The sequence below is a fragment of the Stegodyphus dumicola genome, chromosome 1, assembly GCF_044657685.1.
Source record: "Stegodyphus dumicola isolate Sdum_Otavi_A_Nest chromosome 1, ASM4465768v1".
NCBI lineage: Eukaryota > Metazoa > Arthropoda > Arachnida > Araneae > Eresidae > Stegodyphus > Stegodyphus dumicola.
In genome coordinates this window covers 261,657,327-261,683,826 of record NC_140768.1, presented here as the reverse complement: position 1 = coordinate 261,683,826, position 26,500 = coordinate 261,657,327, and the positions used below count along the sequence as shown (strand labels likewise).

At 32.6% G+C, this 26,500-nt stretch overlaps 1 protein-coding gene across 4 annotated transcripts in view; it reads right to left on the bottom strand.

The window, feature by feature from the left end:
* LOC118198965 (nucleolar protein 9) overlaps nt 1–26,500 on the bottom strand; it is an 84,560-nt gene that overhangs the window by 54,055 nt on the left and 4,005 nt on the right. For 2 of the 4 annotated variants that reach the window (XM_085827419.1, XM_085827416.1), the window contains exon 2: nt 20,821–21,050. The exons of 1 other annotated variant lie outside the window; for it this stretch is intronic. In XM_085827419.1, coding sequence (XP_085683545.1) covers nt 20,821–21,050 — 230 coding nt within the window. Of the gene's footprint in view, nt 1–20,820; nt 21,051–24,871; nt 24,924–26,500 lie in introns of those variants that run through there. One more of the 4 variants, XM_085827421.1, reaches the window with a different exon arrangement.

The following is a 26,500-nucleotide window of genomic DNA, read 5'->3' as shown; positions in this document are numbered from 1 at the left end:
TCTGTGACATTTAATTGTTTATTTAGATGTGGGCTAACAGATGGCATTAGTTGTCCACATTTCTGCCAAATATACAAGAATAAATAATGTAGCATTTTGCGCATGCTTTTCAGAGCTCAAAGATGTCTGGCAGGAAGCATTTCGCGAGTGATCTAACCTATATTCCTGACGATGTTTCCTACACCGATAGTAGTCCTGACTCTGATTTCAAGTATACTGAAGATAGTTATAGCGAAACTGATGAGAGTTTCTCGGATTCCTCTGTAGATAGTGATGAATCTGGAAATTCATTTTCTATTGAAAATGTTCGACAGTGGTGCAAATTGATATGCAAAATATTATATTATGCAAATATATTCATAGTATATATGTTTTACCTTTGTATTTTATAAAAGAAATCATAATTTAACCAATATTAATTTTCAAAATTTTCCTTTTATATCATTACTCTTCAATTTCAGTATTCTGACAACCTTTTTCTATGATCTAGTTCTATATTTGGAAAAAAAAAAAAAAAAAAAAAACTCTTTTACAAAAAGTTTTCATATAATATATGTAGATTTGAAATATGTAATAAAAATATGCAATTTTTGAACCTATTTTGATAAAAGTGTACGCAGTGAGAGGGTTAATGAACATGTAGAATTTTTCATAATTAGAATTGCCCGAAGAATGTAATGACAGAACACTTTCGGAGGCACTGAAATAAGAACATTGATACATAGATGCGTACAAATGCTGATTGCGTAGATACTTGATGCTTAAAGCATCCATCCATTTTTGAAGAAGAAGCAGTTGAGCCGGATTAAATTCCTTTTTTATTTAAATTCCCATTTTGTGGATACAATTCACTTGGCACTCCACTCATGCCTATTAAAGAACATTTACAATTTTTGATATTATTGCCATAGAAGTGAATATAGCATTTCATATATAATTGCAGTAAAGCATTTGGTGCAGAGGAAAGCACAAGCAAAAGTGATGCATCAGTTCATAGAAAAAAGGAAGGGAGTCAAAAGTTTCAGTTCTTTAGTTTTGGTTTACAGTTTGGTGATTAGTCATGAGGCATCTGCATTAAGGGTTACATAAGATCACATGATTATTTTGAATGATGCAGTTTAGACTGAAGCGCTATTTTTAGGACAGATAGATGAAGTTCCAAATGAAATAGAGGTTATAGTGAATTAAATTTAGAAGTTTGCTTTCATATTTTTTATCTCACACACACACACACATATATATATATATATATATATATATATTATTTAAAAGAAAACAGGTAGAAATCTAGCACACCACACAGAAATAAAAGGAAGGAAAAAAAAATACAACTGGGACATGAAAGGATTCTCTTTCTCTACATATTTTTAATAATAAAACATATGTACACCTAATAACGAATGAGTAAGACTCTTTGATCTTATACACACCTATTTTCTTATATTATGAGTCTCTCTTTCACTAAGTGGCCAAAGCTATGAATATAGCAAGATCATAAGACGTTTGAATAACTAACTGTGTCAGGTTTTTGCGGTTTACTCCTGAGAAATGTAAATATAAGTAAAAATTCCTTACAAAGTCTTCCATAAAGGCAATCCTTATGCAGATAGTTCTCGCACACTTTGCCATAATTAATGTGATCTTCCACATTATGAATAAAGTAAATAAGATATATTGTTGCAGCAATTATCCAGTCTCTTCAAGGACATCAACTAAGAATGAATGAATATAATTGATACAGTCAAAAGTCGTTAATCCGGACTCGTCGGGACTTCAGCGATTCCGGATTATCGATTTTTCTGGATTATAGATCATCAGTTTAAATCTCGTAAGATGGCATGCAGAAATTCTAAAATTAAAAATATGAAACCGTAATTTATGAAATAAAGAACAATTATGATCTAAAGGGTATCAAAATTTACAAAAAAAAAAAAAAAAAAAAAAAAAAAAAAAAAAAAAAAAAAGGCTTTATATTTATTTGTTTACTTCATTAAACATTTCTTTCAATGTAAGTTGCTTCGTTTTATGTGATAATACTCTCTCTTTAATTCTATAAACAGACATAATTTCTTGTTCAGTTACAAAGTTCCGCTGTTCAAGTCCCGTTAATTGCTGTGCCGAGAATACCGACTAACTTGTCAATCGAAAATGTTTCGTTTTCATAAGTTCGTTTTCGTTTATAAGAGTTAAACACAGTTTTCACTAACCTCTCTGTCACATTCTTCATGTCTTTATCCATTTTTTGCAGCAATTCCACTTTTTGTTTGATGAACATCGAAACATACTTTCGTTTTGTGCGATCCTTTGGGAGCTCCAGAATCGGAAATTCTATTAGACATAATCGAAAGTTCAAGTTTACTTTTATAGTATTGCTCTTACAGTCTGCAAAAAAATAATCAGCCAGATCCAATTCGAAAATTAAGGAACAACGCAATCATCAACATTAACTGAAATCGATAATTAGATAATTTTAGCTTATACCGTCCGTTATACATAAAACGTACACGTGAAAACGTATTCTGCGCTTGTGCACACTCATATGTGCAGTCGTAAAAGGTCTTATGCGCACGCGTAAACGCCTATGCGCATGTGTCAATGTGGCGCATGCGCAGAAAGTTTGTTGGCTTTAGTTTTCCACATGCAAATTTTGATCGGAGGTAAGCTAATGTGGTTGCCGCTGATTGGTCGATGACGTCAAGATCGGCGGGTTGGCCGAGTATAATATATATGTACGCCGGTATCGGCGAAGCTTCTTGTTCTCTTGTGTGATTATCAGTTAGCATTATGCTAGTTTTTCTTTCACTTAATGATTTTAAATGTAAAGGCTACAGTGTTAGCTCTTTTATTTTATTTACGGAATAAAGCATGAATTTTATTTAGTTTAGTCTTAGCTTTATTTAAGGGAAGCAAAATATGCTTTGACTTTATCACCACAAACAACAGGGTTATGGGCCCAGCGCCAACAGCTAATCAGTCATCCAGTTCAACTCAGCATTAAAGGAATGTAGGTGAAGAGGGCCGTTATCCACGAAAAGAAGCTGACTTGTCTTAGAAGTTTGTTCAAGACATTGTGCTCACACTTAATTGAAGATGTCATTACTACCTGAAGGTTTTGAGTTGTTAAACCATGACAACTGGGATCGATGGAAAGTCGACATGAAAATGCTGTTACTGGATAGAAATTGTTAGAGCTTCATAGAAGACAAAGAAGAAGAATTAGATAAAAGTGCAACAAGGCGTGAAAAGCAGGAGTTCACACTGAGAGAGAACAGAGCCTTCACTACATTATATTACGGAATTAAAGGTGAGTTCAGACTGCTGATACAAGAATGTTCAAGTGGTAAAGAAGCGTGGGAAGTTCTACAGAAGCAATTCGAACCCAAAACAAGAGCAAGGATAATTCAGTTACTGGATGAATTTTTTAGTATTAGATATACGCCAAATGAAGAAATAGGATTATTTATCGCAAGGATAAGAATGACTGCAAAGAAGTTGGCTGAAGCTGGTCACAACTTGGCAGATCTTTTTAAAGGATTCCAGGCAATAAGGAGATTACCTCAGGAATACTCCGGCATTGTACAGTTGATATATAGGTGGAAGGATGAAGATTTTATGCTGGAAAGAATTGCTGAAGAATTGGTAAGGGAAGAAAGCCGACTTCGCCAGGTAATTGCCGATTTAGAAGACAGCAAGGTAAGTGTGTTTAATACTATTAGTTTAAACGCAGGGAAAGATAAAGTTGAAAATAAAACTAAATCTAAGAAAAAAATGGGGAATATGAGAATAGGACCTTGTTTCAGATGTCATAAATTTGGGCACTTAATTGCTCAATGTAAAGAAAATGTAAGTAAAAATCAGAAGTTTAAAATAGACGATAAAAATGGACAGTTTAAAGATAAAGAATTAATGTTAGTAGAAAATTATGTAACAACTACAGATAAAGGAGGTAACGCAGATAAATTTAATTGGGTCGTAGATACTGCAGCTACAACTCATTTCTGTAATAATAGAAATTTAATGACAAATTTCGAAGAAATAAACGATATACGCATGTCTTTAGCTGTAGGAAATTGTGAAAGTAAAGTACTAGGAAAGGGTACTGTCAAATTTGCAGTAAAAGTAGGCAATCAAATTGGATTGAGTTAGATAATGTGTTATATAATCCAAATCTAAGAAGAAATATATTATCGGGAGCAAGGTTAGAAAAGGCTGGTGCTCATTTTGTGATTTCAAAAGGGAAGATGTGGATATACTTTAATAATTGGGATAGATTATGCTACGCTAAACGATATGACGGACTTTATCACGTAAAACCATTTAGATATGCAACAGGTAAAAGGGAAGCTAGTTACGGTACAGAAATTGGAAAGTTAAATAAAGTAGACGATGCAATGCTATGGCATCGGAGATTTAGCCACGTAAATTTTGATTATATTAAGAAAACTAGTAAGAATCAAAGCGTGAAAGGGTTACCAGAAATTGAAAAACCAATAGAGAGGTGTAAATCGTGTATTATTGCTAAATCTAGTAGAATAACTTTTAAATCTGTTCCAAAGAGATCGGATAAACCATTGCAGTTGGTATACTTAGACGTTTGTGGCCCACTACCAGTTCCATCTAAGGGTGGGAGTAAATATTTTCTTGCTATTGTAGATGACTATAGTAGATTAGTAACAGTGTATTGTATGAAAAATAAAAACGAATCGTTCTACAACTTTAAGAATTATCATAGGCAAATGGAAAGACTGACGAATAAAAAATTAATAAGTATACGCACCGATAATGGTGGGGAATCCTGTAACAGGCAATTCGAAGGGTACTTAGCCGAAAATGGAATTAGTGTTGAACGTACGAACGCATACACCCCAGAAGAGAATGGTGTGTGTGAACGTTTTAACCTAATGGCATTAGACGCAGTTAAAGCTATGCTTAATGATGGTAAAATGGGAAAAGAATGGTGGGCAGAAGCTCTTGGCTGTTTCGTACATACGTGGAACAGAGTATGTCATAAAAGCAACCGAACCCCTTATGAAATGTTCCTAAATAGAAAACCCAGTGTTGTTTATTTTAAAGTATTTGGTTGTAAAGCCTATGTTGGCGTGCCAAAACAGATTAGGAATAAATTAGAAATGAGGTGCAAAGAAGGAATCATGGTAGGATATGCTAATGAAACTAGGGGTTATAGGATATGGCTGCCAGAAGAATGCAAATTAATAGAAACCTGTAATGTGAAGTTCGATGAAAAACTGTATGCAGCAAATGGCATCCTGGAACAGAAATCAAAACCTAAATTTAAAAGACTAGAGGAATCTGAGCTATTAGCAGAATCAGATGAAGAACAGGAAATTTCTAGAGAAGAAATAAAGTTGTCAGATGACAAATCTACTCCGAAAGAAGTATCAGACTTAAACTGGCAAAGAAAAGCAGTTAAAAGGTCAGATGGAACACGTACAGACATATATTATTATGTAGAGGGAACAGACACCCGTTTTAGATCCTATAATGATATTGAAAAGTATTGTGAGGCAAGAAATATTAAATATGAAAAAGATAGGTTCAATTTTAGTGGAAAAAACGAATACTCAGGGAAAGTTAATTTCGTAGAACAGGAGACTAGCTCTGTGTCTGAAGAGGCAAATTCCGTAGAAATAGTTATCCCATAAAATTTTAAAGAAGCACGAAAATCAGTAAATGCCGAAGAATGGGATAAGGCTATGAAAGAAGAAATCGACACAATAAAGAAAAGAAAGGTTTGGGAATTAGTCGAAAAGCCAGAAAATAAAACTATAATAGGAAACAAATGGGTCTATACGCTAAAAAGAAATGAAAAGAATCAAGTGGTTAGATACAAAGCACGCTTAGTAGCACAGGGATTCAGGCAGAAAAGAGGTGAAGATTTTGATGACGTTTACAGTCCTGTAGTAAATTTTTCAATCATAAGAATATTTTTCACTATCCTGGTATGTTTATATGCATGGACTAATTGTCAGTTAGATGTAAAAAACGCATATTTATATGCAAACCTAAATGAGAAAATATATATGACCCAACCAGAGGGATTTATCGAAGAGAAAAATAAAGTGTGTTTATTACACAAGGCCATTTACGGTCTACATCAAAGCGGCCGTGAATGGTTTTGTGAATTTGAAAGTACTTTAGAAAATCTACATTTTAAGAAAATACAATGGTGTAATTGTGTTTATAAGGGTTCAAATGTAATTCTCTTGTTATATGTAGATGATATTGTGATTTTTAGTAAAGATCAATATAGTATAGATAAACTAATTTCACAGCTGAGTAAGTTTTTTGATCTTAAAGTATTAGGCAAAACTAAAACATTACTTGGAATTGAATTCTTAGAGAATGAGAATGGGGTTTTTACACATCAGCAAAAATATATCGAAGAAATTTTTGAAAAATTTAAACATTTCCAGATACCAATAACTTCACTTCCCATAGCTAAGGGCACTATTCTTACAAAATTAGATTGTCCATCTACAAGTGCAGAAATTGCGGAAATGCATACATTACCCTTTAGAAATCTGTTAGGATGTGTAGTTTTTGTAGCTAACAGGAAAAGGCCTGATATTACATATGCAATGAATATCTTATCACAATTTCAGGAGAATCCTGGAATTAGGCATTGGGAAGCATTGTTGAAATTGCTTGGTTATCTCAATAGTACTAAATTATATAAGCTAAACTTATCGAAGATTAAACATCTAAATTTATATTGTTATTCAGATACTGATCATGCAAGTAATAGAGATGACCGCGTGTCCATGAGAGGATTTATATTATATTTAGATGAAGTACCGGTAATCTGGAAAACTGTTAAACAAAAATGTGTAAGTTTATCAACCATGGAAGCAGAGTATATCGCCTTATCTGAAGCAGCGAAGGAATTAATGTGGACGAAAAATGTCTTACAAGATGAAATTTTAAAGTTTAATTTAAGAAGTGTAAACTATTTTGTGATAACAAGTCTGCCATTGATTTTTCTAGATTGCCAATAGAAAATCGCCGAACTAAGCACATAGACGTAAAATATCACTTTGTTAGAAGACTAGTAAATGATGGAGTGTTTGACCTTGAATTTATCACCAGTAAATTAAATACTTCCGACTTATTTACAAAAGCAGTGACTGCTGTTAATTTAAGAAAGTTTTGTTTAGATGTTTTCAGTGTTTAAAGACAATAAGTGTTTTCGTATAATAGAATTGAACTATGAACTTCTGTGAAAGTTTTGTTTTTGTCTTTGCATGGGGAAAAGAGGGCCGTTTGTTGGCTTTAGTTTTCCACATGCAAATTTTGATCGGAGGTCGATCGGCGGTAAGCTAACGTGGTTGCCGCTGATTGGCCGATGACGTCAAGATCGGCGGGTTGGCCGAGTATAATATATATGTACGCCGGTATCGGCAAAGCTTCTTGTTCTCTTGTGTGATTATCAGTTAGCATTATGCTAGTTTTTCTTTCACTTAATGATTTTAAATGTAAAGGCTACAGTGTTTACGGAATAAAGCATGAATTTTATTTAGTTTAGTCTTAGCTTTATTTAAGGGAAGCAAAATATGCTTTGACTTTATCACCACAAACAACAAAGTTTATAGTTTTGAGGTCCGGATTATAGATCATTCCGAATTATGGGTGTCCGAATTAACGACTTTTGACTGTAATAAGTTTCTTTCTTTGCGGGTATTTTAAATATGTTTGATAAGCTTTAACACAGAAAGTTTATGAGCCTATCAAAACTGGTGATATCTATAAAGGTTTGGCAATTATCAATAGACATTCTTGCAGTTATATAAGATCATTTATAATTAATGCAGACGATATAAGAAGAATGATCTGATCATAAAATCTAATTTTGTGTATTTTAACATGTTTACTGCCAAAGCTGATATGGTTGTGTGCATTCACGTGTACCAAGATCTTATCTACACTTCAATGCTTTTACATTATTTTAAAAGGGGGAGACTTAAAAAATAAAACAAAAAATTAATTATGCACAAATTAATTTTGCTTTCAAGCACAACATAAAATATGTACAAACTTCAAAAAAACTAAGCTTTTATAAAAAGTGGTGCTAAATATCTATTCTTATGCAAAGCTGACAATACATTAACGATTTATCATCATTTTTAACATAATAATACACATACAAACAAGCGTTCAAAATTTCTTTATTTCCATTTCTACCAATCTTGTATATGACACAAGCATGCATGTATATGATATCCACACAAGCATGTTCCACAGGGAAATAAATGATGAAGAACCTGTATGCACATATGCATGTATGTTCCTCACACTGTAAAAAAAAAAAAAAAAAAAAAAAAAAAAAAACAGCAGCACTTAGTCGCCACATTTTTAACACACAGGCCATCCTAAAATGTGCACATTACAGCTTGAATTTTGAATTCCAAATTTGTTTTTTATTTTTGTATTTTGTGTAAATTTAATGAATTTTTTATTAACAATATTGATGACTTAAAGCAGTATGCTGCCACTTGGCAAAGCATAAAATATTTTAAGTTTTAAATTTCATCAGAAAACTTATCATTTTAAAATGAATATGTTGCCAATCACCAACGTGTAAGATATTTCTGTTTCAAATTTCATCAGAAAACTCTGTAATTTAATGAAAGTGTGTTGCCATGCCTGAAAATAAAATAAATGTTTCTTCTATGCACTAGAGTTTTGAGATTTGGAAAGCATTAAAAGTATTTAATTTTTCAGTACTTTCAGATTATCCCACCAAATCCTAAAAAGAATTCACCAGGTAATGCATTATGTCACGAAGGTCACAAAAAGGTATTTATCTGGCAATTCAGGTATGTGCATGCGCAGAACACATGCAGATTTCAGCATTTCAAATTTGACAGTCATTTTTCTGCTTAATACTTGTTCTAATTAATGCTTAATGAATTTTTGCATACTTATTTCTTTTAATTGAATTGTAACACCCCTGTGAAACTTTCTGACTGAGGAAAAAGAAAGCATTGCATTTCTTCAGAAATATGGTGTTTTCCCTGATATGCAGAAATTTGCATTCCATGAAGATATTTTTCATAAACAATCAAATTTGACAATCAATGTTGGCATTTGAAATATTTCCTGAAGTTTCCCCCCCCCAATACCAAAATAGATTGCTGTGCACATGGGAAAACAACAGCATTACATGAACAATTCTCTGATTTTTTTTTTTTTTTTTTAAACAAAAACAGATCACTGTGTACACAGAGAGAACAAACACTGCCAAATTTTACTAAGATGCCAAGTTTCTGCAATTCTTTGATATTTTTTTAAGCTAATGATAAATTGATTTAAATTGATAATTTAAATTGATGTGCACATAGGGAAACGGTGTAAAAAAAGGTAAATGATTTATTATGGATGTTTCTTGCATTTTTAATTTTGTTAACTGGTTGCTGCTTCATGTACCGTAATTTAGCACGTATAGTCCGCAGACACGATTTTATATAAAAAAATTTCAAATATCGTCAGATAGTCCGCGGACTATACGTCCGAAATTACGTTTTTTTAATACGGCGATATTAATGTATTTTAGAAACAAAGAACTAAGTATAAATAGAAAAAAAGTACTTGCTTACTTATATACCTTCAGAAATAAAACGCTAAATACAAATAAAAACAGTGCTTACTAATTAATCATATTTTAATTAATTACCCATTCTACTACATTCAGGAAAACCTTCAAAGTCCGATTCATCGGTATCAGAATTAAACAGTTCTAATATATTTTCAGGAAGAGTGTCCGAAAGTTCATTTTCAGCATCACAATCTTCACTGTCAGTAATTTCCTCGCTTTCACTAACAATCCTGGCTTTTATAAATCCCAATCAGATGGTTGACACTTTAACACTTTTCCAGGATTTATCGACCCATTAGGCAACTTCACTGTATGAAGCGCGTCTCATATTTCCTCCTTTTGTGAAAGTATGTAAACCTTCCGACATCCAGATCTCCCAGCAAGCACGTACATGGGACTTGAAACTTTTGTTCACGCTAATATCCAGAGGTTGCAGGATTTTTGTTAAACCTCCTGGAATAACGCTAAGTTCAGCACCGATGTTTTTTTTTTTTTTAGCTTCCGCCTTTACACTGTCTTATGTGCCCTCATGGAATCCATAATTAGTACTCCTTTGGAATTGAAAAAGGCACCTTCTCTCTTCTTCCAAACTTCTTGAAACTAATTGAGCATAATGTCCTCGTTGCACCAACCCTCTTCATTGCACCGTATTACGACGTTTCGAGGAAAATTTTCCTTGGGAATTGTTTTTCTCTTAAAGATTAAGAGCGGCTTCAACTTTGTGCAGTCAGCACAGCAGGCAAGCATCACTGTGAATTGGGTCTTTTCTTGACCAGTTGTTGTTATTGATATTGTTTTCACTCCACAAGTATCGACGGTGCGATTCGGTGGGCAATCAAATGTTAATGGATCTTCGTCCATATTTATAATATTTTTTAGGGAGTACTTCCCTTCTGCAATAACTTTCCTTGTAAACTGAAGGAAAGAAGCTTTTTTTTTTCATCAACGTCGTCCGGAACAGCCTGACACATTGTCATTCTGCTGCGAACTCTCAAGTTTTTACGACGCATGAAGCGGTAAACCTAATTTATCCCTCCCTTGAAATCCGTTATCTGCATCTCTTCTACCATGGACTTCGTTCGAAGACGGATTTTAACTGTTGAAATGGAGCATCCGGCATTTCTTTGGTCGAGAACCCATCTCAGTAAATTTTCCTCTAAAGCTGTCCATTTTACTTTTCCGTGCCAATTGGATCGCTTTCTTCCCATGCTTTTTAACACATCCTTTTGTTTGCGCCAATTTCTCACCGCTTTCTCGTCCACTTCAAAATAAAGGCCCGCTTCTCTATTTCCATCTTTTTCAACTTTCTCAACTACCTTGAGTTTAAACTCGGCAGTAAAACTCCGGCGATGTTTCATCAACGTCATCGAAGATGAAAGACAAAATATGAAAACAAAATACTGTGCAACGTGGTATCTTCGTGATAAGTGGTAATAAAATGTGACTTTTGACCCCACTCACTCGGTGTTGCCAAACCACGCTATCAAATCACGGTTTTTTTTTCGTACTCCAGGTAATTGCTACTAAGGCTCCTAAAAATCGAGCTGACGCATCAACTACTTTCCCCCTCCCGGCAGTTGCGCTAAAGCAGTGCAAAGGATACTGGGATACAAGACTCTGGTTGTGCTGAGTGCTCATATCCGGCATCGCTTGATGCGCCAGCCTGGATTTTAGGAGCTATACTTGCTACTACTCATTCGTTCTGCACTATGCTCTATGCTTTACTATCGATACGATACATATAAATGTTTTCTTGGAATCTCGCGGTTTTTTTATATTTGATCATCGGCAATTCACGACAGTGTGTTTTTTAAATTTCAATGATTTTAACCGTGAACAACCAGCGTATTATCCGCATTGGTGGATAGTCCGAAGCTTCAAAAATTCGCATTTTAAACACAGATAGTCTGCAGACTATAGGGGCGAAATTACGGTAATTCTTAGTGTACCACCATTTTTAACATGTTCGCTGCCAACCATGAGTTATCTTATAGATCAAAGTAGGTCTTGTAGGTCGCTTGGCAGCGAGCATGTTAAAAATGGCTGCTATCTTTTGCATCTTAGATTGGTGAAAAATTAGTGACCAATGATAGGTGACTTTTCAGAAGGCTTAAGCAGATAATTAGAAAGCATCAATTGTTTGGTACTCTTTTGTTATTAGGACCAGATTCAGAAATGTATGTATGGATGTACGTGTTCATGTATGTATATGAAAGTATGTTTCTGTGTGCAGACACATATATGTACATACACATATATATATATGTGTTTCATGTATGTATATGAAAGTACGTGTCTGTGCGCGCACACACACATATATATATACATATATATATATCAGAACTGGGTTCAGAAATGTATGTGTATAGGCATGTGTATATATACATATATATATATACACATGCCTATACACATACATTTCTGAACCCAGTTCTGATAACAGAATACCAATTTTTCTTTTGAATTTAATCAGTCTGTTATTGATTAACAAAATAAACAATTTAAAAGAAGCAAATGCAAATCTTCATCTCTATATTATTAATTACCAGCTATGCATATAAAATTACATTAGATGAATTCATTAGGATCATTACATATTTTTTATAACAACTATTTTAGGTAGCTGGTTGCACAAGAGGCTGGCATATATAATAATAAAAAACAAAACGCTGAACAAAATTAATGCTCCCTTCTGCCCACTCTTCCTGTTATTACCGCAACAAAATACAAGATATGGGAATTTCTGCAAATTTTTTCTGCAATTAATTTCAGCTTTAATCATAATCCTGGAACAAATTTATACAAAGAAAACAATCAACAAAATAAAATTAAAAGAAAATATGTTGGGGAGGGGAATTGAAGTCTTAATGTATGGGTGATGACAGAAAATGAAACAAATAGGAGGTGCGATCACTGAAGGAGATGCCAGATGTTAATTCTAAGCAAGTGATCTGGTGAGAGGATAGAAGGGCTCATGGGAGATGAAAATTATGACAAATCACACTGTAAGTACCTTAATTATTGCATGTGCTTCAATTGTGAATTTACGCTTTAGTAATCATGGACCTTATAAGAAATAGACTAACCCAAATGGGCTTTCTCCCTCGTCTGAGGCATTGCCAGCTGTCTCCTTGATCACATCCAGAGGAGTAGGGACGACTTGCACAAATTTAACATTGGTTGCCTATTGCAGCATGTATAATTGTCAAGAAAAAGCTGGTTGTAGCGCTTCATTTCACAAATTAGAATTTCGACATATTTTTATTTTTTAAATTGAGATTAATTTTTAAAATTTTAGCATATTTATCAAGCATAATTAACATTCCAAATAATTATAAAGCTATTGCATGCTTTCAGGGCTGGATATTTTTTTAGCTTTTCCTATGCTGCAAGGAAATTTGTGACTACTTCTTTTAGAAAATAATATTTTAAATCTGAACTAACGGAAAATTTCAAACAAACAATTTTCTCTTGCAATTTTTATGCTTTTTATTGGTGTAAATAAGTAAAAAAATACTAAAATATTAAAAACGAATTTTTGAAAGTTTTGTTTAAAATTCTAAATTTTGCTGCTTTTTTAAAATTATAGATGAGTATTATAGCATAATTTCTATAAAGGAATTATATTTCATAATACATCATAGTGATAAGCAAGTTTGACATCTTAATTTTTATACATTTAATTCTAATATTAAAATTGTATTTAACCATAATAATTAATTTGCTTGTATTTTATAGTGATTATTTTTTTTTAATTTATTTTTAGTTCTGCATAAGATTTTTTTATTTACTGTTAATTTAATTTATTAACCCAAAGCGGCGGTAGCCTAGAAAGGCTCTTAGTTTCGAAGAGGCATTTTGCGCTGTTTTACTATATATATAGTTATATTTATATTAGTGTCCGTGTCTCCTTGCAAATTGTTGTTACCAAATATTATCGCCCTGCATTATATGTAAAGAAATGAAATAATGTAGAAATCTGCATGAATACATGTATGTTTCTTGCACTGTGATAAAAAAGACGGTATCTAGAGCCATCAAATTTTGAATAATGTAATCCTACACCCGAACATGGGCATCTGGATGCCGAATTTCGAATTTGTTTCAATCTACTTCATATTTTGTAAAACTTTAACGAATTTTTGATTAACAAACTCAACGAGTTCAGAGCGAGCACTGTACGGAAAATAACAGTTTTATCTCCAGTGCGGAAATTCTAAAGATATGCTGTTTTCAAATGTATGAGGTTTACGGGTGAAGAACATGATATTCAATAAATATAAGTAACACACAAAACTTTAAAAAAAAGGTTCCTTTTGGGCGTAATATAAAATCTGAGTGCTTCTAGATTTTATTTTATCTTTTCTTTTTTTTCCTTTCATTTCGCTCAGAAAATTTTATGCTCCGAAATTTTTGAATTATTAAAATAACTAATCCACTTTAATGTTAATAATTTAATGATCATATAATCAAATAAATATGATGTTTGGTAATGTTATTATAGTTTGGTAAATCACTGCCTGAAAATGTTCATTAAATTAAAAAAAATATTATCAGATCTTGTTTAATTTTACCTTATTTACTTCAAAGCATCACGTACTATCAATCTTATTTAATTTTACATTATTTTTACGCAAAATTAAGTTCATAAATTTTGTGCTTAGAGTTTTTACCGTTTTACCAAAGTAAAGAAGTTTGTACAAGAATTACGCGTGAAAAAAATTCGTGAAATGCAGTAAAAAGTGCTTTAATGAGATATATTAAATCCTATTTGGAAAAAACTGTGGCTTTCATAATCTCATCATTATACAATGTATCACAATTAATAATTTAAAAGAGTTATGTGATACAAACGCCATAGGTTTCAGTGTTAAAGTAAACCAGATCGTTCCTACTCTTTCTTGGCGACATGTCAGTGACGCGCGCCCCGCCCACTGGGTTAGTCTATCTCTTCTAAGGTCTATGTTAGTAATTTAGTGAAGTCATATGTTTCCATGTGTGCTTGAAAAAATATTCAAGATGTAAAGAGGTGCCAATTATTATGTTGAGAAGAAGATAATGGAATATTACAAGCCTTTTTTTCCAACCAGAGCTGACTAGCAGACCAGAGAAGCAGAGAAACTTCAATAGAAGCTGCAGGTAGGAACTTCTGATTTGTTTATAATTAGAGTATAATTTTACTGGAGATATAAGCAAAAAGAAAAGCAAAACATCTTATTGAAATTAATACCAGCATTGCTTTAACAACGGTTAATTAAAAAATAAAACTGATGACAGTAAAACATTTAAAGATAACTTAGAATTTATAATTGGATTACTAAACTCGGTAGTTGAGGGGAAAAAAATTAGAAAAGAGAATGAGATAAAAGCTAATGACACACAATTAGCCTTAAAAGTTTAAAAAAAAAAAAAAAAATTCTGAGAAATTAAACTCAGCAAGCTAGAAAAAGAATTAAAACTGAAAAAATCAGAAATGAGAATGTGGTCAAAGATTAATCGCTTGAATAAAGATATCACTGCAGGCTTGAGAAATTATTTAGAAAAATCTGATAAAAGGTATCAAAACATTAACCATCCAAGTTTCAGAATGATCAGGAAACTTATTTTGTTTTTCAAAACATTAGAGAGAGTATTCATTACCAAAAAACATATCAGAAGAGCACAAATCCAAAAATTACATTTCAGATAACAAGGCAATTAACATTTTATATTAATAATGAAAAATTAAAATTTACAAAATCATTAAAAACTGGTATTAGAAGAATATCAGCCATTTGCTCAATTTAATCCTGGGTTGGGAGCGAAACTCAGATTGCAATGGCAGGCATCCACAATGTCCTGGGTTACTTGAACAGTACAATCAAGTTCTACATCATCTCATTCAAATAGAGTCTGACAAAAATTGGGATAAACATATCTCATTACCTCTATATGCTTACAGAGAGATTCCAAATTTTACTACCAGAGTATCACCATTTAAATGAATAGAAGCAAGGCACATAGATAAAATATGCTAATCATAGGGCAGTATATAAAGAATTCAGACTGGGAGACCAAACATGTCTGTTGACACCAGACTGTAGTAATAAATTATAGGCTAGGTGGACAGGACCTGCAGAGATACTAGCTCATTACTACAGATCCAGATTCTCATAGAGTGAAATTAACAGATGGGTCTTAAAAGAGGGTTCATATGTAAATAAAATCAAGAAATTTAATCCTGTGATACAGGTGGTGGGTGTAATATTTGAGAATGAAGAGGAACTAGGAGAAGTCCATTCCATACCCAGTGTGAATGATAAGCCCAATTACTTTTATCTTACTGTTGAGAAAAAACGAAAACTTCTTTATAAGTAAAATAGAAACTGCCAAAGTAAATGAAAATAAATTAAGATTCAATGACATCGAATGAAAGAAACCCTACACTATTGAATTTCTGAAGCATTAAAGCCAGAAGTAGATAAACAAATCAAGGAAATGTTAGCAATGGGATTGACTGAACTAATGCTGAAATTTTATACCCTATTGTCTGTATTTTGAGGAAAGATGGTGCTCTCCATCTATGTGTAGACTTAAAATTCACTAAATAGAGTAATGACACCCAATGACTTCCCTACGGAAAATCCCAAAGAACCATTATTCCATATTGGTAAACCCAATGTGATATCAACCACTGATTTAATCAAAAAATATTCAGCCATGGCCTTAGAAAGGGAAGGCCAAGAGTTCGCATGTTTCAAGACACATCAAGGTTAGCATCGGCTTAAAGGCATGCCTTTTAGGCTGTACACTGCCAAGGTTTCTGAGAGTGATTAACCACGCACTCGCTAAGCATAAAGATTTTGCTTAAGGCTACCTCGATGGTACAGTGGTTTATTCAAAGAGCTGGACCGGACATTTAATATATCCTTACATAATTTTTTCAAAACTGTTAGAACTAAAGTTTTCAGCAAATCTTAAGAAATACTCATTTACTAAGATTTACATTAAGCATTTGGGGCATATTGGTTTCTGGCAGTCATCACGTTGATCCGGATAAAGTGGAGGCTATCATGAAACAGACTAGGCCTCAAACTAAAAAGCAACTAAAAGGTGTTCTTGGTCCATATAACTATTACAGAGATTATGTTCCACATTACATAAAGACGGTTTATCCACTAATAGAGCTTCCCCAAAAGAGATGTCCTTAGGAAGAGACTAAACATGGCATTTGAGGAATTAAAGAGGTGGCCAGCCTATATACCCTTCAAAATTCAGTGAGATGTATCTTTTTATAATTCAGGTGTTGTTGGCTGCTTATCAGAGTGGTAGGATGGTGTGATGTACCTAATTAGATATATTACCCAGAAGTTAATCAAAACACACCAGACTTGGCCAACAACCTCCAGGAAGCCTACACTGGTTTGGAACTTTAAAAAGTTCTAAACATGGATATCCGAATCATCCATGGAACTGATTACTGATCACAATCCATTAACTTTCATCACCAAGAATCACTCCCAGTCTTCTAAGCTGCAGCAATGGGCACTAACAATAGAGATATATGATAATATAACTTTGCATTATCCAGGTGACAGACTGAACAATGTTGACAGATTGTCCAGACTGGAGATCATCAAATGACCAGTGTGAAAAGAAAACAGACTCTTTATGGACACTTATAAACTCTTTATTTTTCCCCTTCATTTTTGCTTTTTTAGACACTATATGACAACGAAAGACAATTATCATTCTATTGCATTTTAGAATTATTTTGATTATTAATTATTAATTATTTGTATGTTATAATTCACAGACAAAGAAGTTTCAGAGTCAAAAATAAATGTACATAATATAGTTTTTAATTGCATTAATTAACTGACTTGTTGGCATTAATAGGTAAGTGATTTTTTCTATTTTGGCATCACCATTCTTTTATCATATTTTCAATAGGTTTTCACCCAATTTTCATCTTGGATGTGGGGTGTGATGTATAGGTGATGTCAGAAAATCAAAATGCAAAGGAAGTGCTGCATCTGATTTACAGAAATGTCAGAAATTAGTTTTGAGATAGACCTGACGAAAGGTCAGACAAAGAAGGGCTCATGGGAGCCCACAGTTTAATTGTAAGTAGTGTAGTTTGGTGATGCCATGTGTAACTGTGCACTTGAATAAATATTCAAGGTATAAAAAAGTATCAATTATTGTCTAGAGAAGAAAACAGAGAAATATTGTATCTTTTTATTATCTTAAACTGAAATGAGTAACTTAAAAAGTTACAGATCTATAATCTGAAACTGAAATTCTAGATTATAGTCTAACAACACCACAAAGAACATTTCGCAAAATAAATAAACAAGTAAATAAAATTTAAAAAAACATGAAGATATTTTACTATAAAGAGACATTAGGTTAATTTTTGGAAGCCAGAGAGATGAAAAATTAGCAACCGCCTTCCCCGGGAATCGAACCACGGACCTCTGGAATACCGGTCCGGCGTGCAGAACTACTACACCACGAAGGACGCTAGGAAAGTGGGAGAAACACCTTATAACTAAATAATAACATAATACTAAATAAGAAAAAATCTGTTTTTTTTTTTTTTTTTTCAGTCTTTTGCTGGAATAATCGACACAAGTTCGAGCTCATATTTATTTAAGATTTTTATATGTTGCATTTGTAATGTATCCAATTTGTTACCTCAAACTTCTGCTGGAATGATTAATGCAAGTCTGACAGGACCAACCCTGAAACAGCACTGATGATGTTGAGTACTATCTAAGAAAGCAGTTGGGAGAAACAGGTTGTGTTTTTTAACAGTGCAGCAATGAAATACTATACATAATAGAAAAGTGATGATTGCTGGTTTTGGTGACCTTCAAAAGGTTCAATAAAAAAACTAAATGTTACACTGAATATTTCAATGTTAATCATTGCTCAAAATATGTAACATTTGAAAGAAAAATAAAAATTGGTTATAATATGAATAATCAATCTTCCCACTTGGCCAGAGCTTTTAAATAAGATTAACGTGCTATAATGTATTTAAGCTTTCTTCTCCATCAAAATACTTTAAAATTGTTTTAACTTTTGTTTGCATATCAGAATGACTGACCTGAAGGGCTAGAAAAAAAATTTAGAGCAATGTTGCACATTTTTAAAATAATGACTAGCTATATCAATTGACAGTACTAAAACATATAATATAAAGACAAAATATTTCAAAAAACATAAACCTAAATCTTAGTTATGAGCAGGAAGAAGGCATCGTACAATAAGTTAATTTACTAGTTTTGATTATTAAAAGGAAAAACATAATTTTTGTATTTTAAATAACTCAGTAGTGTTAAAATGAATTCTTTCTATTAAATGCACTGATATTTAATGCACAGCTGTTTTAGCATAGTTTCATACGAGTGGATCATATCATGTCTACTGTCATCACTGAAGTGAGGCATTATGTTCAACATGATATAACAATATCATCTGTGACTGTGAGTTCAGAGTGTCAAGTTGTTGATGAAGTATTTTGGCCACCCACAACTGATAGCCAAGAGTTTCACTTTTTCCTTGTCTAATGCTGAACAATGAACATGTAAGTTTGTAATGCTGTACCAAAATGATCAGATTAAAAGTGTAAATAACATACAATGCTATGTGTTGGATATGTGTGCTTTTATGAGTCAGTAAATCTTCACAATCTAATTAACCTATATTAACTGAATATGAACTGATTACTACAGTCAAAAGTCTTTAATCCGGACGTCCAAAATCCGGACCTCAAAGCTACAAACTTTCTGTGCATGCGTTTACGCATGCTCATAATACATTTACGCATGCACGTTTAATTTATAACGGATGGTATAAGCTAAGCTAAAATTATCTATTTCAGTTAATGTTGCAGATTGCGTTGTTCCTTAATATTATAATTGGATACGGCTTATTATTTTTTGCAGACTGTTAGAGCAATTTTATAAATGTAAGCTTAAACTTTCAATTATGTCAAAAAGAATTTCCAATTCTGAGCTGCCAAAGGATCTACGACGTGAAAGCATGTTTCGACGTCCATCAAACAAAAAGTGGAATAGCTGCAAAAAATGGATAAAGGCATATCCTTTGTTTCTCTAACTATTCTGAAATCTGTTTATCAATTTCACACTGCTCTGCGGAAGGGGGGAGGAGCGGCGTGCGATGAACTGGAAGTTGATCTGTCAGCACTATCCTTATCTTCAGGGCAGATGTTTTTATTTTACTCGGCTTATAATTCCTCACTAAATGTGATGTTTCATCTCGATGCACTCCGATATAATTTAAATCAATTTCCTCATCATTATAAATATCACGAATACACATCAAATAGTTTTTTGGTTGCAATTTTCTAATTTCGACTATGCGTAATGTATGCTTTATGCATGCGCGCATTGAAAGAAATGTTTAATAAAGTAAACAAATAAATATTAAGCTTTTTTTTTGTTGTTGTTTGTAAATTTTGATACCCTTTAGATCATAATTGCTCTTTATTTCATAAATTAAGGTTTCATATTTTTAATTTTGTAATTTCTGCATGCCATCTTACTAGATTTAAACTGATGATCTATAATCCAGAAAAACCGATAATCCGGAATCACCGAAGTCCCGAAGATTCCGGATTAAAGACTTTTGACTGTATAAGCTAAAAATGATAGTACATATTTAAGAAATGATAAGATCTTTAAGAAGTAAAACTTGGTAACTGAATTCATCATGTTAAATTAGACAGTATAAGAATCTATAAATCTTTATCCTCCCGCCCCATAATTTGATCATGAACTTATCACTTATTCAGCCTTATCATTTTATATATTGTCCTTTTTGGTTGAGACTTTATTTCTAATTTTTGATGTGAACATGAAAGCTTTTCTTTAGATTGCACAATTGCCGAAGTCCCGACAAGTCTGGATTAAAGACTTTTGACTGTATTATTTTCTGTTTGACAGAAACATATATATTTAAGAGATGTTAATATGTTTTAATTGAAATTCTGATCCATATATTTGTTTATATGCACTGTAAGATTATTTTATTTTGACAAGTCAATGTTATAATGATATTATTACAAATCATAGCATGTGAGAACACAAACAATGCATAGCTGGAAAATTTATCAAATAAATGTTTTCATTAAGCTCAATCATTACAGGTTTAATAAATTAAACTTTAGGTAGTAATATTTGACAATAATAACTTACTTTGATATTTTTAAATGCAAAGTGTATTAATAATTCCATAATGTGGCTGGCATTTGCATTTGAGAATATTTCATTTTTATTCTGTGCAAAGGCTGCCATGAATCGCTTATGTATGCTTTCTTCTTGACATTCAGACAATAGAAGTTCAATACAATGACTACTAGAACAACGACAGCATAACTCCACCTCTTTCTGCACACTTTCTTGAAGAGCACTTATAATAAAAGCATCTGTAAATATAACAGAGTTTTACACTTGTAAACTATGAAAATAAAATAAAAACTGTAATAAATAAACAAGAAAACTGCAATATGGAAATTTTGATTTACAATATAACATCTTACTAAAGAAGTTATCATTTAAAACTTTTTAAAATTTATATTAAAAATTACATAAAACAATAAAAATTAATAAAAAATAATTTTGTACTATTTAGATTACATTTAACATTAGAAAATTTTTTTAAATAATAACAAAGTTGCAAATCTTCATAAAAATCATAAAATTTTTAAGTTGCACATATTATAATTTACATGAATTTTTATAAAAAGTAAAAGAGTTAAAAGTGTTAAGAAGTACATTAATTATTAATCCATTTGTAATTCAATAATCAATTGATTAAATTTAAAAGTTAATTAATAAAGCATAATTCTTTGTCAAATGCAGCATTCTAAAAATCCTCAGTGTGCAAGGTTGCATGGAAAATCAAGGTTTTATATATTTTTTTAATTTTGATTCATTTAGTAGAAGACTGGTAAACTAAATATGCCTAACAAATAAGTTTTCTTTTAATAATCAATTAAAATTGAGCACTCTTGTATTATTCTACTGACCATAAAACTATTGCCAAGCAGCGTAATTTAATGCCAGTTATGGATAAATATGAAGTCATAGATGCAAGATTTAACAGTTTTTGCTTTTCAGAATCTAGTGTTTCAGATTTAGTACTGCAGTAATTAACCCTCTGAGCAGTGCAAGATTTTAGATCTGTCATGAAGACCGGTATTCAAACAGCATTTATTAACTGAATTTGTAAAATTACTTATTTTAGTCTCTATTTTCATAAACATACATTCAATAAGATGATAATTACATTTAAAGAAAGTAAAAAAGCAAAATATCTTAAATTATAAGCTAATATGCCGCCCAGATGGTATAGTAGTTAGGGAAGCCTGACTGCAATACTGTAGGGCCCAGGTTCGAATCCTAGAGAAGGCATGAATGTAAAAGTGTCTGTCCCTTCATAGGAGGTAATGGTGGCCGTCTATTAGGTGCCTTCACAATAAAATGTAGGGCTGTGGAGTCGGAGTCAGAATTGGAGTTGGGTAAAAGGAGTCGGAGTTGGAGTCGCTAAAAACAATTTGGCTCTGACTCCAGTTTTTGTTGGACAGTTTGAATTTGAAATGAAATTAAAGTGAATTGAAAAAAAATTTCAATGACAAACTGAGTTAATATTTTTATTTATGAACTACCATCTTTTTCCGAAAATAAGACTGTCTTACTTTCTGATTTGGTCCAAAATACACTCTAGGGCTTATTTTCGGGGAAGGGCAAAAATAAAATTATATTTATATATTTTTATTTAATATTTATTTTACACAGAATACAGAAATTTAAATTTATTTAGTTACAGCCATGTCATCTTCTTCTGGAACATCGTCATAAATAAAATTCTGAATTATATTCTGATTTTCTTCCAAATCCATTTCCTGTTGCAATATAGCTATCATTATATGAATACTTCTTGTCTAAGCAGCCTGTTCTTAGCGCATTGGAAACATCACTATCAGTTATTTTGTCCCATGAATTTTTTACCCAATTCACAACTTCTTGTAAGCCTGGTTTTACAAAATTACCTCGATGATTTCTCACCATTCTGTTTTCAATATATTCATTGATTTTCATCCACAAATGATCCTTGAATGGCTTGTTTATTGCAATGTCAAGTGTATGGAGGTAACCAGTCATTCCTGCCGGAATCATTATTTGATCAATCTTCCTCTCAGCAAGAAAGTTTGTCTTTAGCGCGGTGAGTACTGGCTGAATCCCAAACTAGTAAACCTCTATTCTGAACCCTCAACAGTGGTGGCAGCATAAAATCAACCCACTTTCTTTAACGAATTCTTTTTGTCACATTATTTTAACTAGGAATTATTTACAGGGAATGTCTTATTTTACAAAAAGTTCCGAAAATCCCGATAGGGCTTATTTTCGGAGGATGTCTTATTTTCAGAAAAAGACGGTATATACATTAAAAAATAGTTATTTTCTATTTTATTGACATATTAATAAGTAAATACAGAGTGTTTCAAAAAGAATATACGTCTTACAAAGTGTCATTTTGTCCAAACTATCGATCACTGCGATTTGGTTCAGCTATTGGCGAAACAAATACATAGTCTAGTTTATATTAATAGACGCTAGATATCAGTTGTCTTCTGTTTTGTGTGGTAACCCTCACATGTTAAAAATGGCTACGCCGCAGTAGAAATAATTTTGTGTTCTTGAGTTTACGAAGTGCAATTCCGTGATTACAGTGCAAAGATGTTTAGAGTTGAGGTACCAAAGTGATCCTCCGAATCGGTGGAACATTCACAGATGGTATCAACAATTTGTAAATACAGGATGTATATGTAAAGGAAAAAGTCCTGGCCGCCCTCATGTTCCCGACGAAAATGTTGCACGAATTCAAACTGCTTTCCAAGGCAGTCCTTCAAAATCAACTCACTGTGGCAGTCGGGAGTTACAGCTGCCTACAACAACAATTTGGCATGTTTTGAGACGTCAGTTGGTTATGAAGCTGTACAAGTTACATTTTTTACAGGCTCTGCATCTTGATGACAAACGCAAACGTGTAACATTTTGTAACGAGATTACTGATGCTATTGATAATGATAACACTTTCGCACAATGCATCGTGTTCAGTGATGAAGCAACTTTTCATGTTAGTGATCATGTAAACAAACACAATGTTCGAATTTGGGGCCTACAGAACCCACATGCAGTCATTGAACATGTACGAGATTTGCCCAAAATCAATCTGTTTTGTGCGATATCCCGATCATCTGCTCATGACCCATAACATACAACTACTCAGGTTACCATAAATAAACCACCGCTTGGCGATAATACAAGACGTAGCCCTCTCTCTATTCTTATTATTTGGTTTTAATTTCGATATTTTACAAACAATCAACTGCCAACTATTATAATTTATGTTAGTAATGCTCTTGTACATATTTTTAGTGATAATATTTATTAAGTATCCAGTTACATTTCACTTCTGCCACTATCCTTTAATTCTGAAGATGTATATGTGTGCATACACATACAGTCAAAAGTCTTTAATCCGGACTCGTCGGGACTTAGGCGATTCCGGATTATAGATTATCAGTTTAAATCTGGTACGATGGCATGCAGAAATTATAAAATTAAAAATATGAAACCATAATTTATGAAATAAAGAGCAATTATGATCTAAAGGGTATCAAAATTTACAAAAAAAAAAACTTAATATTTATTTGTTTACTTTATTAAACATTTTGGAACTATTCTAATATGCGCCCTCAAGTCGCCAAATTTCGCGCCAAATATTTTTGGAGAGAAACTTTACGCTGCCATATTACTATCTAAATTTTTTGTCTACATTTCGAACTTTTAGCCTAAAATGTCTCCAAAAACGTGGTTTTCGCACATGCAAAAACTACATTTTCAACATACAATTTAGCTAAAAATCCGAAACAAAAACAAAAAATTTAGATAGCAAAAACGTAAAGTTTCTAACCAAAAATATTTGACAAGAATCCATGTACACAGCGACATGTTTTAACTTCACAATGTAGGCAACGAACAAATCTACAAACTACGCACACCTCGCTTTAATAAATTAACATAACAACAATAAATTTCAAAGAATACCATGTACACAGCATACTGTTTAAACTTAAAAAAAATTCTACAAATTGCACAATTTAGGCAAGGAAGGAATCTATGATCTACGCACTCCTCGCTTTAATAAAATAACATAACAACAATAAATTTCAAATAATACCATGTACACAGCGTTCTGTTTCAACTTTAAGAAACATCTACGAATTGCACAGTCTAGACACTAAACAACAAAATAAACTAAAATAAATTTCAAACAATTTAAAAAAAAACAACAATAACGACAGAAATTCATACTAAAGAACCAATGAACATAACATTCTACAAAATAAGAACAAGGATTAAATAAAATGCACTTACCATGAATTAATGCGTTTTCAAATAGCAGAAATATAAATTTCATACCGCCTTTAACATGCCGCCACGTAATCACTATCGTATTTACGTGACAACCAGACACACTATCCAGAAAATTTATACTATGGTTCACAAATAAATAAAATCACAAATCTCTACTTCTATCATGCACTGCTATTAAAAATAATCTCCCAGACCCTCTTTCCCCACTTCCAAATACCCACTACCCCTCAACAGGATAGCCACAATGATATTTCCTTTTGACGAACTTCAATTTAATAACTACCATTTTATCTTTCCCCCCCATCTTCTCAGACACAGAGGCGAATCAACGAGCTCCAGCGAAAGATTTTTCAACGTCAACAGGGTTGCCATAGAACACGCAATCGTGCCAAAAACCAGCGCAGAACACATATCGCCACATTTGGTGAAATTAGGGCGTATATTAGAGTTGTACCAACATTTCTTTCAACGTGCACATGCGCAAAGCATACATTACGCATAGTCGAAATTAGAAAATTGAACCAGAAAAAAGTATTTGATGTGTACTCGTGATATTTATAACGACGAGGAATTTGATTTAAATCATATCTAAGACGGAATACATCGAGATGAAATACTACATTTAGTAAGGAATTATAAGCCGAATAAAATAAAAACATCTGCCCTGAAGATAAGGATAGTGCTAACAGATCAACTTCCAGTTCATTGCGCGCCGCGACGTCCCCCCCCCCACAGAGCAGAGTTAAATTGATAAACAGATTTCAGAATGGTTAGAGAAACAAAGGATATGCCTTTATCCATTTTTTGCAGCAATTCCACTTTTTGTTTGATGGACATCGAAACATACTTTCGCTTTGTAGATCCTTTACATTTTAGTAAATATATATCGAAAATTCTATTTGACATCATCGAAAGTTCAAGCTTACTTTTATAAAATTGCTCTTACAGTCTGCAAAAAATAATAAGCCAGATCCAATTCGAAGATTAAGGAACAACGCAATCTGCAACATTAACTGAAATAGATAATTAGACAATTTTAGCTTAGCTTATACCGCCCGTTATACATTAAACGCGCATATGTAAAAGTATTACGCGCATGCATGAACGCATTATGCGTTGAGTTTGTAGCTTTGAGGTCTGGATTATAGATCATTCCAGATTAACGACTTTTGACTGTACAAAGATTTCTGAATCCAGTCCTGATAATGCTCTCACTTGATCCTCCACATAAATTCCACGGGTTGGGGTTTGAGGTGATGGCAAAATATTCTTCCATGTTTTTCATTTTGCCAAGATGTGTTCTATATAATGCACATGCTTGCCAGTTTTAGGATCAATGAAATTTTATTTGGGTTCACTTGACAGTGAATATAACTAGATTGTTCCAGTTCTCTTGTCTTATAACCCTACCAATAGTTGGAAAAAATTATCA